Below are 12,383 nucleotides of genomic sequence, written 5' to 3'. Positions count from 1 at the left end.
ATAAATCAAGTTTCACTTCAGTTTTTCAAGTAACTCAACTCTAACTCACTCACTCGGCATCATCAAGGTTATCTTTTAGGAATATGAGCATGTCCACATTTCCAGGTAGAAGCTGGGATGTTTGGGCGTTTACAATATCCCCTGCTGTGGAAAAAACTCTCTTGCTTGGTACTGATGTTGCTGGGACAGAGAGATATGCTTCTGCCATCGGTGACAGCAGTGGGTAAAACTGTGCATTGTCTCTCCACCACTTCAAAAACAATACAGTTTTTGCCAAGAAGGTGAGGCTTATTGACAGGGCGAGATATAAATATACTGTTGGTACTTGTCAATGTCTCTAGGTATGTATGTAGCCCTGTAAATACGATGTCCTTTATTGTGATCTGTTGTTTTATGTTCATGTTGAAAAAGAGATTGATGATCTCAAGGGGACCATCTGGGTGAATAAAGGTTTAAAAAAATAAAAAAATAAATTATTAAAAAAATAAGAAATCGCGGTATATTTTGTCAGTCTCACGACGGTATTGAGACATTTATTTACCGCAATATTCGATAGATCGTTACATCCCTAATTATTACCCCTCTTGGGCAGAGACGAAAAAATAGGGGAATAACAGACCTTGTGTTGACCGTGTGTGTGTGTGTATTTGTGTGCGTACCAGAGGGCTGAGAAGCCAGGCATGGGCAGATGGTCCACGAAGGTGTTACCACACAGTGAGTGGGCACCGCGATTGATGCATTGCAACATCCAAGAAGGTGGAACATTTGGCTGCTGACCCGCAGTCAGAACTCGTTGGCCCTGCCTTCTCCTTATTTAGCTGCTGCGAGAAAGCCGACGGGTGATTCGGTCAGAATAAACACACACACACATACACACACACAACGCAGCACTTTCCCACCCTCAAGGGAGCCTGCATGCACGCTGGAAACTTCTTCCTCATCTCTGCAAGGAGGTCATGGTTGCGCAGGAGGAGGAGGAGGAGGAGGAGGAAGAGCGGAGCAGCAAACTGGAACTTAGGGTTACTGTGTTACACTTGGATGGAGAAGATCTGCCCTTGAGGTTATTCTCAGGGGGTTTGTTAGTGAAGCAGCTCCATATGATTTGATTTCTGCAAGTTACATGTAACCGTCCGTCCGCCTTATTTTTGCTGTTTAACACAGACATGAGAACATACTATAGAAACAAGGGGAGCAGAAGCTTTGTCTTCTAGAAATTGAAATGTTATCAATGGAGCACAAGTATTTCAAAATCAATGAACATGTCAGTATGATTCCTAGAAAACTGTCCGATAAGTCAAACTTAATTTATACTTCCTCAGTAAATATTGATTGATTGAAAACTGGGTATTTCTCTATCTTGGTGGAAGTTTGTCCCTTTCTCCTACAGCTGAATAAGTGAAAAGGTTTTTTCTTTAATTTCCTAAATAAATAAAAAGTCCCTTGTTCGAATTATGTAAACAAGTTATTATTCCTTTAAAAGGTGTCCCAAAAACAGATTATTAGGAAAAGGAAGCTGAAAGAGTTCAAAGACGAAATATTCCCTTTAATTACAAACATTATTAGTTATGCACATGGCAAGGTTTTATTTCAGAACCAAAAGCGTTCTTACATCAGTGGAAACATGTGAAATTCATGAGTGAGTATACGCTAACCGGAGGCAACATTACGGCGGTGGATATTAAACATGATAATTGCTATTTGTCTCTGAGTGCAGTAAATCATTAAGAAATAACGCATCTCACAGTGTTTTAATACCCACTTCCTATTCTCATCAATATCATTGGACAAACTAAATTGTACTATCTGAGTGCATGACGGTTTGGGGATTTCATTTGATTAATTACTGTATTTGCAATTCTGACCAAAAATATTTGATTTGAATTGAACCTGTATTTTTGTTATTATAGTTTCCCATTAAAAACACATTAAAGGTTTTTTGAAAAATAGTTTTGAATACATTATAGCAGCAGATCGTAATCAGTAATTGGTGGACTTCGGTTCATAACTATATCACATTAGCAGATGCATGATAACGCTTCACTTGACACACGTTTCTGTTTGATATGAACGAGTGCAGAGTGCCACCCCATGGATGCAACTGGCACGTCAACATTTAAAGCTCCATATTTAGAGGTTGGTCTTTCAAAAAGGATGAAGCTTGGAGACACAAAAAAGACAACAAAAAAAAAAATGCTAACTTTTGAAACAAGGATCTTAAACTGAGGTACCGTTTGGAAAAAGTCCCTCTGATGTACATTTTGATAAAAAATTCACCTCAAAGATTTGTTTTAGTTTTTGGCTAGTGCATTTTGTTGTCTAAAATAATGACAGATTACTGCATAGGAGGTTTCTCAGTCAATATTCTGAAACACTACTCCTTTCTACGTTCTTAACCAAGCGCATGGGAGGGGGATGAACGAATTGGCCCCTGGGCACAGACATGAAAAAGGCCCCAACACCTCTCCGACATAGGAGCCAGACATACGAGTTATAGTTGTTTAGCCTTTTTGTTATTTTGTGTCTGTTTTGTGATCGTTTTAATTTATTTTTGTCTGTGGCTTTGCACTTTGCAGTCATCCTGTTTTTTGCATCTGTGTTTGGTTCTATGTCGTTTTTTTGTCACTATGTTTAGTCATTTTACATCTGTCCCTTGTGTCTCTTTGCAGCGGTTTAAACAGTCTCTGTGGTCGTTATATGTATCATCGCGGTTATTTTTGAGGACACTTCGGGCTCCTGGTCTTTTGTAGGATATGCCTTTCAAATAATCCATTAATGATCAACCGTTCCTTAATGTCAAATTAAACTGAGAGTTGTTGTGTTTTTGGAAGCTCAGTTAAAGGGCTCTAACATGAAACAGTACTGAATCTAAGAAAGGAAACCACACATCAGTATCAGTCCAACACAGATCTCTAAAGCCTGTTTCCTCTCTGCCCCCGACTCCACGTCCAGTCAGTCATCATCCACCACCATCACGTTCCCGTTCAGCTCGTACTCCATGGTGCCCCAGTCGAAGACGTTTCCCTTGGGCACCCTGTGTCCGTAGTGCCAGGCCTGGATCATGCTCCTGGAGAGCACAAAGTCCCACATGTTCAGATCCGCCATCTCGCCAACGAAGCTCTGCCCGGCCTCCAGACCCCCCAGGTGTTTGTCTGGATCCTGCCCCAGGAGGATGGAGCCTTTGGGACGGATGCTGTGCCCGGGTTTGTAGACCTGGTAGGTGCTGCGTTTCCCATCCACCCAGAAGGCAGAGAGGCCGGTGCGAGAGTCCCAGGTGAGGCAGAGGCTGGTGCGGAAGGTGGTGATGTGCGGCAGGTGGAAGAAGATGCCGTCGCCGCTCATATAGAAGGAGACGCGTCCGTCGCTCTCACGCCACACGTTCAGCTCGTCGTAGTCGGCGGTGCGGTAGGCGAACAGGATGATCTGACGGTCCTCAGGCAGCTCCGTGGCCACCCGCATGCAGAGGGTGAAGGCCCTCAGCCCCATCTCCTTCTGAGGGATCAGGGACACGAAGCTGAAGTCGGTCTCGTAAGGGAACACCAGGACTTTGTCGCTCAGACCCACTGGCAACACAAACAGGGAAGATACAGTCAGTGAGACACAGAGAGAGATGGTCAGGGTGGGAGGGTTACTAGAAAAATGTATTCCAGTACAATTAGCCTTATAAATATCTCATGTTTATCTCACTGCTCGGCTCTTCATATAGACTTATTTTTTACTTTGTCATGAAGCAAGGGCCCCCTTTACAAATCACAGTTTTGCAATCAACTATTATCAAAATGTAAATATGTTCATTTTTTTAATGTAGTCCCTCTTATAATTACCAATATGTATATATGTTGTAATTTTATTTAAACACATACTTTTAATAATTATTTGGTTGTTTTTTATAATTATTATTCATTTACTGTAAGTAGGCAAGTTTTCCTTACTCAATTTTCTTTCTTTCTTTGTGTTCACTTAAAACAAATGGTTTCAGTTTTAAAGCTTCAACATGGCATGTTTCTTTGTTTTATATCTCCGGTAATGGAATGAATGTTGTTTATTGAGCAAAGTACATTTATGGACAAACCTTGATAACAAATACAAATAAATTAGAAAAATTACTAGTTACTTGTAAACATTTTTTATCAGTGACTTTATCTAAGAATAACAAGTTAAAAGTAATGTAACCTACTGTAAGTAACCTGATTAATTTCTGTTACTTTTGGATAAACTCAATATCAAATGGAATTTGAAAAAATCTGAGAAAATAAATGTCAATAAGACAGCTTTAACTTAAGTGCATTATGTAAAGAAAAAATAACAACTAAGTGTCTAGTGTTTCAATGCCTATGCTTCTTAATATATGGTTCTTTATTTGACATGTTTTGTAACATTTTGATTCTGCTAGTAATCCACATGTGTGTACCAGTAATCTGATTAGTGTTAGGGAATACAGTTAAAAAATGTTTGTATTCTCATTACAAAATTGTGTTACAAGTATGCCGTTAGTCCCCAGAGCCTGGCTGTGGCATACATCTAGAGGTGAAGTCTTTTCGAATGACATCCTGTTAATTTCATACCTTGGGTGGCAGAGGGGAGCATCATAGACCATCCAAAGACACCAACAACAACCAGAGCAAACCTCACAGTGTTGACCATCTTAAAAAAGAAACAAAACACATTATCCAGAATTAAGACCTATTCATCCCTTAACACAAACATCACACCAGAGACCAAATTATATGAAAAGGAAACAGCTTTTCTCACCATCTTGATGTTGTTGTGTTGTCTGGATGTTGCTAACTCAGTCCGCTCTTAAATGCTCTGTCCTCTTCCCTCCTGACACGGGCCGTGACATCAGCATCAGACGGATACTCTGACAATAGGCCTGGTGTGTGTTAGGGCTGTGTGTCTGTCTACATGTGACTGAAACACACACCCTCACATATGTGTTTGTGTCCCCATCACATGGTAGACGTACACAGTGTTCTCACACACTGAGAACAATGTTTTATACAGGATCTGTGGCAGACATTTCTGCAGGTGTTGTAGTCATTGTGAAATCTTAAAGGGTCATTATGACATGTTTATCCCCTTTTTGTTCGTCGTTTCAACTATGCAGATACTTTTTTACTTTTAAATGACAGTGTTTTGAGATCTGTCTGGGATGATTGCCAATTGAAATGAACAGGATTGACATTTTGTTTGTGATTATCAAAAAAATTAAAATTAACTTCCAGCTAAATCTGAATAATTCACTGCCTTTCTACTGAAGAAATAGTCAGTTAAAAACATAATTTCCATCTATTTGACAGCCAGGACATGAGAGGCTTATTCTTGAGCATGCTTGGCTTTAAATATAACCATTCGTCAAACTCAATGTCATATCAAATTAACAAAATTAGATCCAATAAACATACATTCTGTAAGCTCTAAAGTTTTGACTGATAAGAAATAAAAACTGTTTTGACCATGAAAATAAATAGCCTACTTTCTTTTACTTATTCAATGACATTTAGCATCAGACTGATACTGAAATATCTGTTAATCAGCCTGGATGATTAATCAGTTCAGCTCTGATACAAATGTCAAGTGTGCTTTCCTTAAGATCTATCATAAAGTTTGTTTCAGAGAAGAAAAAAGGTAACATGAGGGGGCTAGACAGTTGCCGGCAGGAAAAACAGATGAGAAAAATGCTTGCGTCAACACTAAAGTCGATTCAAAGACAGACAAAGGGACATTTTGTCTACAAGAAGTGACATACTCAAAATAGAGATCAAGTCAAAAAACTAAATTAACTTCACCAAATGTGTATTGATTGCAGGGCTTGTGTCGCTGATCATGTTTTGCTTTGTAGCACAGCTGCAATAATACTCTATGGAGCAGCAAAATGGTGGTATCTGTACGGAGTCAGAAAAAACAACTCAAAGTTCACGGTTTAATGGGGGCAAATGAAAACTGAACCAGGCATTTATGTTATCAACATATCTACATTTAATACAGTTTCTCAAGCTCTAGGATTTCTCAAGAAAAAAAAAAAAAAAAAAAGAACCCTATTTTGTCAAGAAATAAAATCTGAGATACACAAGCAAATTATTTACACTACCTGCACCCCGACATGAACCACGGACGACAGGCCGGATTCACCACGGACGCACATTCGGCGGGAAAATAACCTGTAAACTGAAAATGTGTTTTACAGAAAGGAAACCAGCACCGAAAAACTTGGACTGAGGTAAGGATGAGAAAAGATGGTCGGAGCTCTTCCAGCATTTTAAACACGGACGTTGTTACATCGATACTAGCAAACCTCAAATCCCTTCAACAACACACAACTTTGTCCCACACTGGTGATTGGTTTACAGAAGATGTTGCAACCATGAGAAATAACACGAACAGCAAAACGGTGAGACCAATGAAAACCGTCCTCTTGCCTTTGCAAAGGAAAATAAAAAAATCACGTCATGCTTGATGTGAGCGTCCACGGTCATTCCAGGCAAACAGCACGAGCCAAACACAACGTCCAAGCACAATTTTTTGTTTCTATGAACAACACACACAGCACAGACCGTCCTCCGAAGCATGGTTTTCCACAGCTAATGTCATCTATCAATATTCAAACATTTTCAATTAATATCCAGCAATGTGAAAACTTTTTTTTTTTTTTTATACAGCGGTCATCTCCGTTGGTTTTCAGCATCCAGTTCAAGGCCGCTTTTCATGAAATCCTTCATGTATCGTCCCGATAAAAAACAAGTTGAATTACTGTAGGTCAAGCCTAAACCTAAAGAGTACATTATGCATACATTCAACGTATTTAAATTGTCTGTAACGGGGTGTGATTGATATGCTAAGAACAAAAACTAACCATCCTCTTAAGAGTCTTACATGGAGACATGAGTAGGCATGTTTGGAGCGCCACCTGCAGGTGGAGAAGAGACTTGATTCCCTACATGACTAGTTTTCAATTCTCATCATGTGAAACTTGCATACACCTTCATGGAGAAAAGGATTTTGGCATTTCAGGTCCCACTTTAACAAATGTACATTAAGAAGTGGGCAAATGCTCCAATGTATATGAAAAACTAAAGTAAACGCCAAATACAAGGCCTATGTCTTAATGTCCACCATACGTAATATATTAATATTGGTGGTGTGTGTGAAACACTGGAGTGCAAATGCTGATGCTTTCCAAGGATTGTGGCACTCAGAGAAAGAGAGGGGGAGGGAGCGAGAGAGAGAGAGAGAGACCTGAGAGTGTGGCCCCTTTTTGAGAGAAAAGAAGGGAGTCAGGCTGGAGAAATACAGCATGACAGAAGGGAAGAGGAAGGAGGAGAGAAGGAAGAGGAAGGAGGAGAGAAGGTAAAGAAAGAGCAGAATGAGATGGGGGGGTCTTAAAGGGAGCAGCAGAGCCTCAGAAAGTATGAGCGGGGAGTTTTACAGCAAAGATCAAATGTGGGGGGGGGGGGGGGGGGGTAAGAGGCAGACATGGCTCCCATCTGGTAGTCCATAATGTGGTGTTTCCTTCTTGTGTAAAAGTACATAATCCAGGGGGGGGTGTATCTGTCTTCTATAGTCAGGTGTTGTCCAGGCTTTGTGTTGAGTATGGGGAGTATGGATTGAGAGATGGGAGGGGATGGTGGTGGGGGGGGTCCCTTTAGTAGTCCTCCACCCAGCCGTTCTCCTGGATAAAGGCATCGATCACCTCCTTCATGGCCAGGTTTGGGATCAGCTGGTCCTGGGTCAGGGGGCTCCTGGTGACCGGGTCGAAGTGACCCACCCGCTGCACAGAGAGCAGGTTATATGCTAGTGTTAGCTACTGCTAGGTTGTATAGCTAATTCATGCAAATAAGACCGTTTTTGGGCATATCTACAGTCATTTAATTTTAGTCACACATCTACATTTACAGAGATCTTTTCAGACAAGAGGTGTAGCTCAAAGTGCTTTTTCAAAAAAAATGTTTACAAATGTGTACAGAGGCCACTTCTGAAAATGTGTGGTCTGAATTCCCCTCTTGAAATTGAATTTGTCCTTTTTAGAACTTATTACTAAATCAGTGGTCATAAAAGAAACTTGAGCTACCGCCTTGTGGTTGTCTGCCTCCAGCAACCCGTCAAGTTGCAGTTTACAGCCATTTCAGTGTGAAAGGGTGTCATCACTTCATCGTTTTATTCTCAGCGACATTTGTGTAAAATTGTCATAAGCACATGGATGTGTGAGGTCACAGTGACCTTGAGCTTTGATTACCAAAAGGAAATCAGTTCATTCTGGAGCCTAAGTGGACATTTCTGCCAAATTTAAGGTGGAACGATCACGCTATATTCTAATAATATAGTGTAGGACCATACCTATATAAGGCATATTTATACTTTTTATTTTTCAAAATACCAAACAGATCATGAATTTTAGCCATTCCTCATTTCGCATGGACTGATTCTGTGAGAACAGCACCATCTACAGGCCTGGCATATGTACTACAGCGTCTCCAGCGCTTTCGAACGGCAATGTCCGTGGCTGTCTCCTCCTGATTGGTGGAGATGGCCCAATAGCCGTAGTGCCACTTTTGTGACGTCATAGAAGTGTTCAAATCTGGATCAGTCTGTATCAGATCCGTTGCAGCCCCTTTTTAAGAGATTTGGGTATGGAGGAACATAGAGAGGGTTGTGTTTTCTGACACTTGGTGAGTTCCCTGGAACACCGGGGACACATGTTCATGTATAAAAGACGTACAAAAGTGCATTTTTTCTGAGGTAACGGCAGACGGACGGAAAACCCTAAAACATAATGCAGCTGACAAAGGTTTTACCTGTAGGTGCTCTTCAATGTCCTTGCGATCATAAGTGATCCCACTGGGTGTGATGCAGGGTTCCCTCATCAGCTCGAAGCTGATCTTCCCACACAGGTAATCTGGGATCTCCCGCTTCTGAAGGGACGACAAAACGCAGCAAGAGTCACACTGATGGGACGCTAAGAGATATATGGATATAATATCAGAAGAGCTGCCAACACTATCCTCTGAAAACACTTCCCCAGTCCAAGGAAATATGATATGAAAGCATCAGTGAGCTCACTAATGATATCATGAAGTTGTGAAATGAAGGTAGTGAATAACACACTTCTTTCGTCAGGGTTTAGTAAACCTTCACACCTTCTAACACAAAGAAGCTAATCGCCCTGTTGTCAGTCAGCGCGGTCTCTTTTCTCCTGACAATTACATGACAACTCCTTCAGTTCAGGCAGCAACTATCCATAGCCAGGATAATTAAACACCATAAGCCCTTGCAAACAAATAGTGATGGTAACCATAGAAACAGCTCAGGCTAGGGAAAGTACATTACTGTCTGGAGTAAAGGTGAATTATTTTTCACAGATGCAATCGCAACCGCTAATGGTAGCAGATCATTTGAATATACAACACAGGAGCAAGGCAAAAAGAATGTCCCTATGATAGAAAAAAAACAAATCTGAAATGCGGCATCATAATGTGCTCATGTCTATTTCTCTTGTTGCTATGTCAACGATCAAAGGTGGTGGGATGTAGGTGTTTACCGTAAGCAGAGATGCATTTATGTGGGTGAATGTGATCAGCGTCTATTTGTTAGACCTGTAATGGATGATGGTGACCTATTCAAAGATGTTTGTTTGTTTTTGCTTCTTGCCCAATGCATGCTGTGGACATGGTAAGCGACCGAATGAATGAACACAATTATTACATGCTCATAGTTCCATACTCACTTTTCTTTTCTCGTCCACTTGAGAGAAGAGCTCCTCCATGTCCATTAGATACTTGTCCTAAGTAGGCCACAGCGAATATATTCATGAATATTCTATTGGAATTGTTTCTATGTTCATTTAAAAGCATGAAAACTGATATAGTCTAAGAAATAGAACGTACATTTTTTGTTGAAATCTTGGCAATATCGCCTCCATTTTGGTTATCGTCCTGTTTCTCTTTGTATTCTTCAAGTTCTCTGAAGAAAAAAAAGTTTATTAGAAATAATCATTATTACCAATCTTCATCAAAAGATTACTATGACGCACAGCACGCTGGATAATTGTCTCACCTTTCTTTATCAGCGATTATGAGTTTGGTCAGATAGGCATGTAGCTCGTTCTCCTGGTTGATACGCTTCTCCTCGATGTTATTCCAACGTTTCTTCTTCGCAATGCGCAAAGCGCTGGGAATGTCATCTCCGAAATTCAGCCTCTGTTCTTTTGCCAGGTTATAAGCTGTAGAAACATTAGAACATTAGCATCTGTTTACCACTCAAGTTTCTCTTTCACTTTTATTTCCTTCATTTCTTGTTCCTTTGACAACACTTCAAAAAGTTAGGTATAATAAAAAATGTTTTATCTTTTATTCTGTATTATTATTATTATTATTGTACAATGACAAAGCTTTGCTGTGCCCATAACATTCCTCAGAGTACAATAACTGATATAAGTAACTAAACCAGTTTTAAAAGAGAAACACGTTGACTTATGTATAAACAAGGAAATACATGAGGAACACTGTGCATTACATGATCAAGCTGAACATGATGAAACAAAGGTTTCCCCATCTTATTGTAGTTTCTCTGACCTTTCTGCAGGTTGCCGATGGCCTCGTCGTAGTTCTCCAGCTCCAGGTGACACTGGCCCAGGAAGAAGTGAGCCTTCACTGACTGGCTATCCAGCTCCAGCGCATGCTTACAGTCAGCCAGAGCCTTGTCATGCTGCTGCAGCTTCACATGGCACAGGGCCCTGTTGGTGTAGTACACTGCCACCGATGGATTACGGTTCTGGGAGAAACCAGACAAATACACATGCACTTTAACATCATAGCAATGTCAGATTCAAGACTCAAAGGCTTTATTGTCATAGGCACAGCAGCTAAAGTGTAGTTATCGCAATGACAACCTTAAGTCCCATGCTTCTCCAACAATGCAACTAAATATATATAGGTCATGAAACAAAAAATAGTGCAAGAAGAAACAGAGTAGAAATAAAAATACTGCAAGATTGTGTTGCAAGACCAATGTGCAAGTAATGCACGAGAAGTTAACTATGTACACATAAAATACAATAAGTTTAATGTTGCAAGTGACCAAGTAAAGGTCTATATACATGTAAAATATAATCACATAAACAAGAACATATTGTAAAATTAGATACTGTAGACCAGGGCAATATCATTTTAATATGTTTGAGTTATTTAGACGTAATTCCAGCATTAGCATGACACTCACAATAGCCTTGCTGTAACACGTAGCAGCCTCCTGGTACTTGCGGCAGAGGAATAGCCGGTTCCCCTGCTCCTTCAGCTCCTGCGCGGTTGAACTCTTCTCCGGGCTGCCGGCCATCTTCTCCACCGGCTCCGCGGGGCCCGCCTCGCCCTGCTTCCCTATCCTGTTCCCCGTGTCTCCGGCTGGCTAGCTGATGGGTTAAAGAAAGCCCTGTATCTCCTGGGTCTCACAAACTGAGAGGAAAGACACACAATACACGTGAAGCTAAGTCAACATTCACGTTGTGTGTAACACTCACTGCAACGCACCTGCAATGCGCGTCTTGGGGAGAATTAGGTGCAGTCAGTCTTTGATGCCACCCAGAAAAAGGCATTTGTCTAATTTGCTGACTGTGCACACAAAACACAGCGAGGTGGTTGGACTGACAGCGAATTAACTATTCATGTGAAGGACGTCCGTGGTGACTACATGAGAAGCAGAGCTAGCTAAATATTAAAGACTCACTGCCTTTAATGCAAGGCTGCTGCACTGTAACGGTACACCACTGCTACATAATGGTAGTAAGATGTTGTAAACAAATACGCAGGGTTAACGTTTGGCCCACTAACAGAGGGATGCATGTGTTGTAGAAGCAATAATATAAACAGTGACAATGTCGTTAAATTTAGTTAACAGCGAAGAAGAGATCGGTGCTTAGCTAGATATTAGCTGGTTAGCATAGTGAGGTATGTTGTCGATTATACGACAATCGTTTTTCGAGTGAGGACCGTTCTTCCTACGCAGCTGTATTACCTTCAGTGACACAATTAATCACAAGCTGATTGGAATATATGTATGACGGGCCTAAAAAGGCATATTAGCATTTATCTTACGTTCACATCATAGAAACCTGAGAAAAGAGAAATATGCTAACCTAATGCTAGGTTAGCTTGTTTGCTACACAGCCTTTTTCCCTTCTATCTATGCTACTTCAGAGTTAGTGGTTGTCTCTGAGAATCGCGGTTAACACTCCTTACCTTGTAGAAGCAATCTCACATCCAGGTAAAACCGATTGTATATGATTTGATAGCTTTATCGATATATTTTTTCCCATACGAGCTGTCATGACAGGTTGTTGTTATGCTGACGTCAAGCGCTTACGCGAAGTCGACGGAAGCCGAAAGGGTTGTTTTTCT

At 40.8% G+C, this 12,383-nt stretch overlaps 2 protein-coding genes across 4 annotated transcripts; both read right to left on the bottom strand.

The window, feature by feature from the left end:
• Positions 1–1,522: 1,522 nt before the first annotated feature.
• Positions 1,523–5,052, bottom strand: LOC307024850 (C-reactive protein-like). The gene is made up of 3 exons (XM_079659285.1): positions 4,750–5,052; positions 4,563–4,641; positions 1,523–3,560 (listed from the first exon to the last, which is right to left on the bottom strand). The coding sequence occupies exons 1-3, from the start codon at positions 4,750–4,752 to the stop codon at positions 2,950–2,952; spliced, it is 693 nt and encodes a 230-aa protein (XP_079515411.1). The 5' UTR covers positions 4,753–5,052; the 3' UTR covers positions 1,523–2,949.
• An 854-nt stretch (positions 5,053–5,906) lies between these two features.
• Positions 5,907–12,383, bottom strand: stub1 (STIP1 homology and U-Box containing protein 1). Of its 3 annotated transcripts, XM_079659283.1 has the most exons (9): positions 12,225–12,341; positions 11,517–11,597; positions 11,212–11,441; positions 10,566–10,764; positions 10,048–10,213; positions 9,879–9,954; positions 9,719–9,775; positions 8,790–8,906; positions 5,907–7,765 (listed from the first exon to the last, which is right to left on the bottom strand). In XM_079659283.1, the coding sequence occupies exons 3-9, from the start codon at positions 11,323–11,325 to the stop codon at positions 7,640–7,642; spliced, it is 855 nt and encodes a 284-aa protein (XP_079515409.1). In that variant the 5' UTR covers positions 11,326–11,441; positions 11,517–11,597; positions 12,225–12,341; the 3' UTR covers positions 5,907–7,639. The 3 variants fall into 3 exon arrangements, with proteins under 3 accessions (XP_079515409.1, XP_079515408.1, XP_079515410.1); XM_079659282.1 differs by lacking the exon at positions 11,517–11,597 and having other exon boundaries at positions 12,225–12,383; XM_079659284.1 differs by lacking the exon at positions 11,517–11,597 and having other exon boundaries at positions 11,212–11,398; positions 12,225–12,367.

This window comes from Notothenia rossii, assembly GCF_949606895.1.
Source record: "Notothenia rossii genome assembly, chromosome: 11".
Classification (NCBI taxonomy): Eukaryota; Metazoa; Chordata; class Actinopteri; order Perciformes; family Nototheniidae; genus Notothenia; species Notothenia rossii.
The sequence above is the reverse complement of the archived record's forward strand: the minus strand, read 5'-3'. Positions and strand labels throughout refer to the sequence as shown.

What these genes read in the sequence shown, in the direction of transcription:
- stub1 (XM_079659282.1), bottom strand. Translation starts at nt 11,325, where the DNA reads ATGGCCGGCAGCCCGGAGAAGAGTTCAACCGCGCAGGAGCTGAAGGAG. An exon ending in ATAATCGCTGATAAAGAAAG is followed by an intron (nt 9,955 to 10,047) that starts GTGAGACAATTA and finishes TTTTTTCTTCAG; the next exon opens with AGAACTTGAAGAATACAAAG. An exon ending in CCAAGATTTCAACAAAAAAT is followed by an intron (nt 9,776 to 9,878) that starts GTACGTTCTATT and finishes TGGCCTACTTAG; the next exon opens with GACAAGTATCTAATGGACAT.
- LOC307024850 (XM_079659285.1), bottom strand. An exon ending in GCTCCCCTCTGCCACCCAAG is followed by an intron (nt 3,561 to 4,562) that starts GTATGAAATTAA and finishes TTGTGTTGCCAG; the next exon opens with TGGGTCTGAGCGACAAAGTC.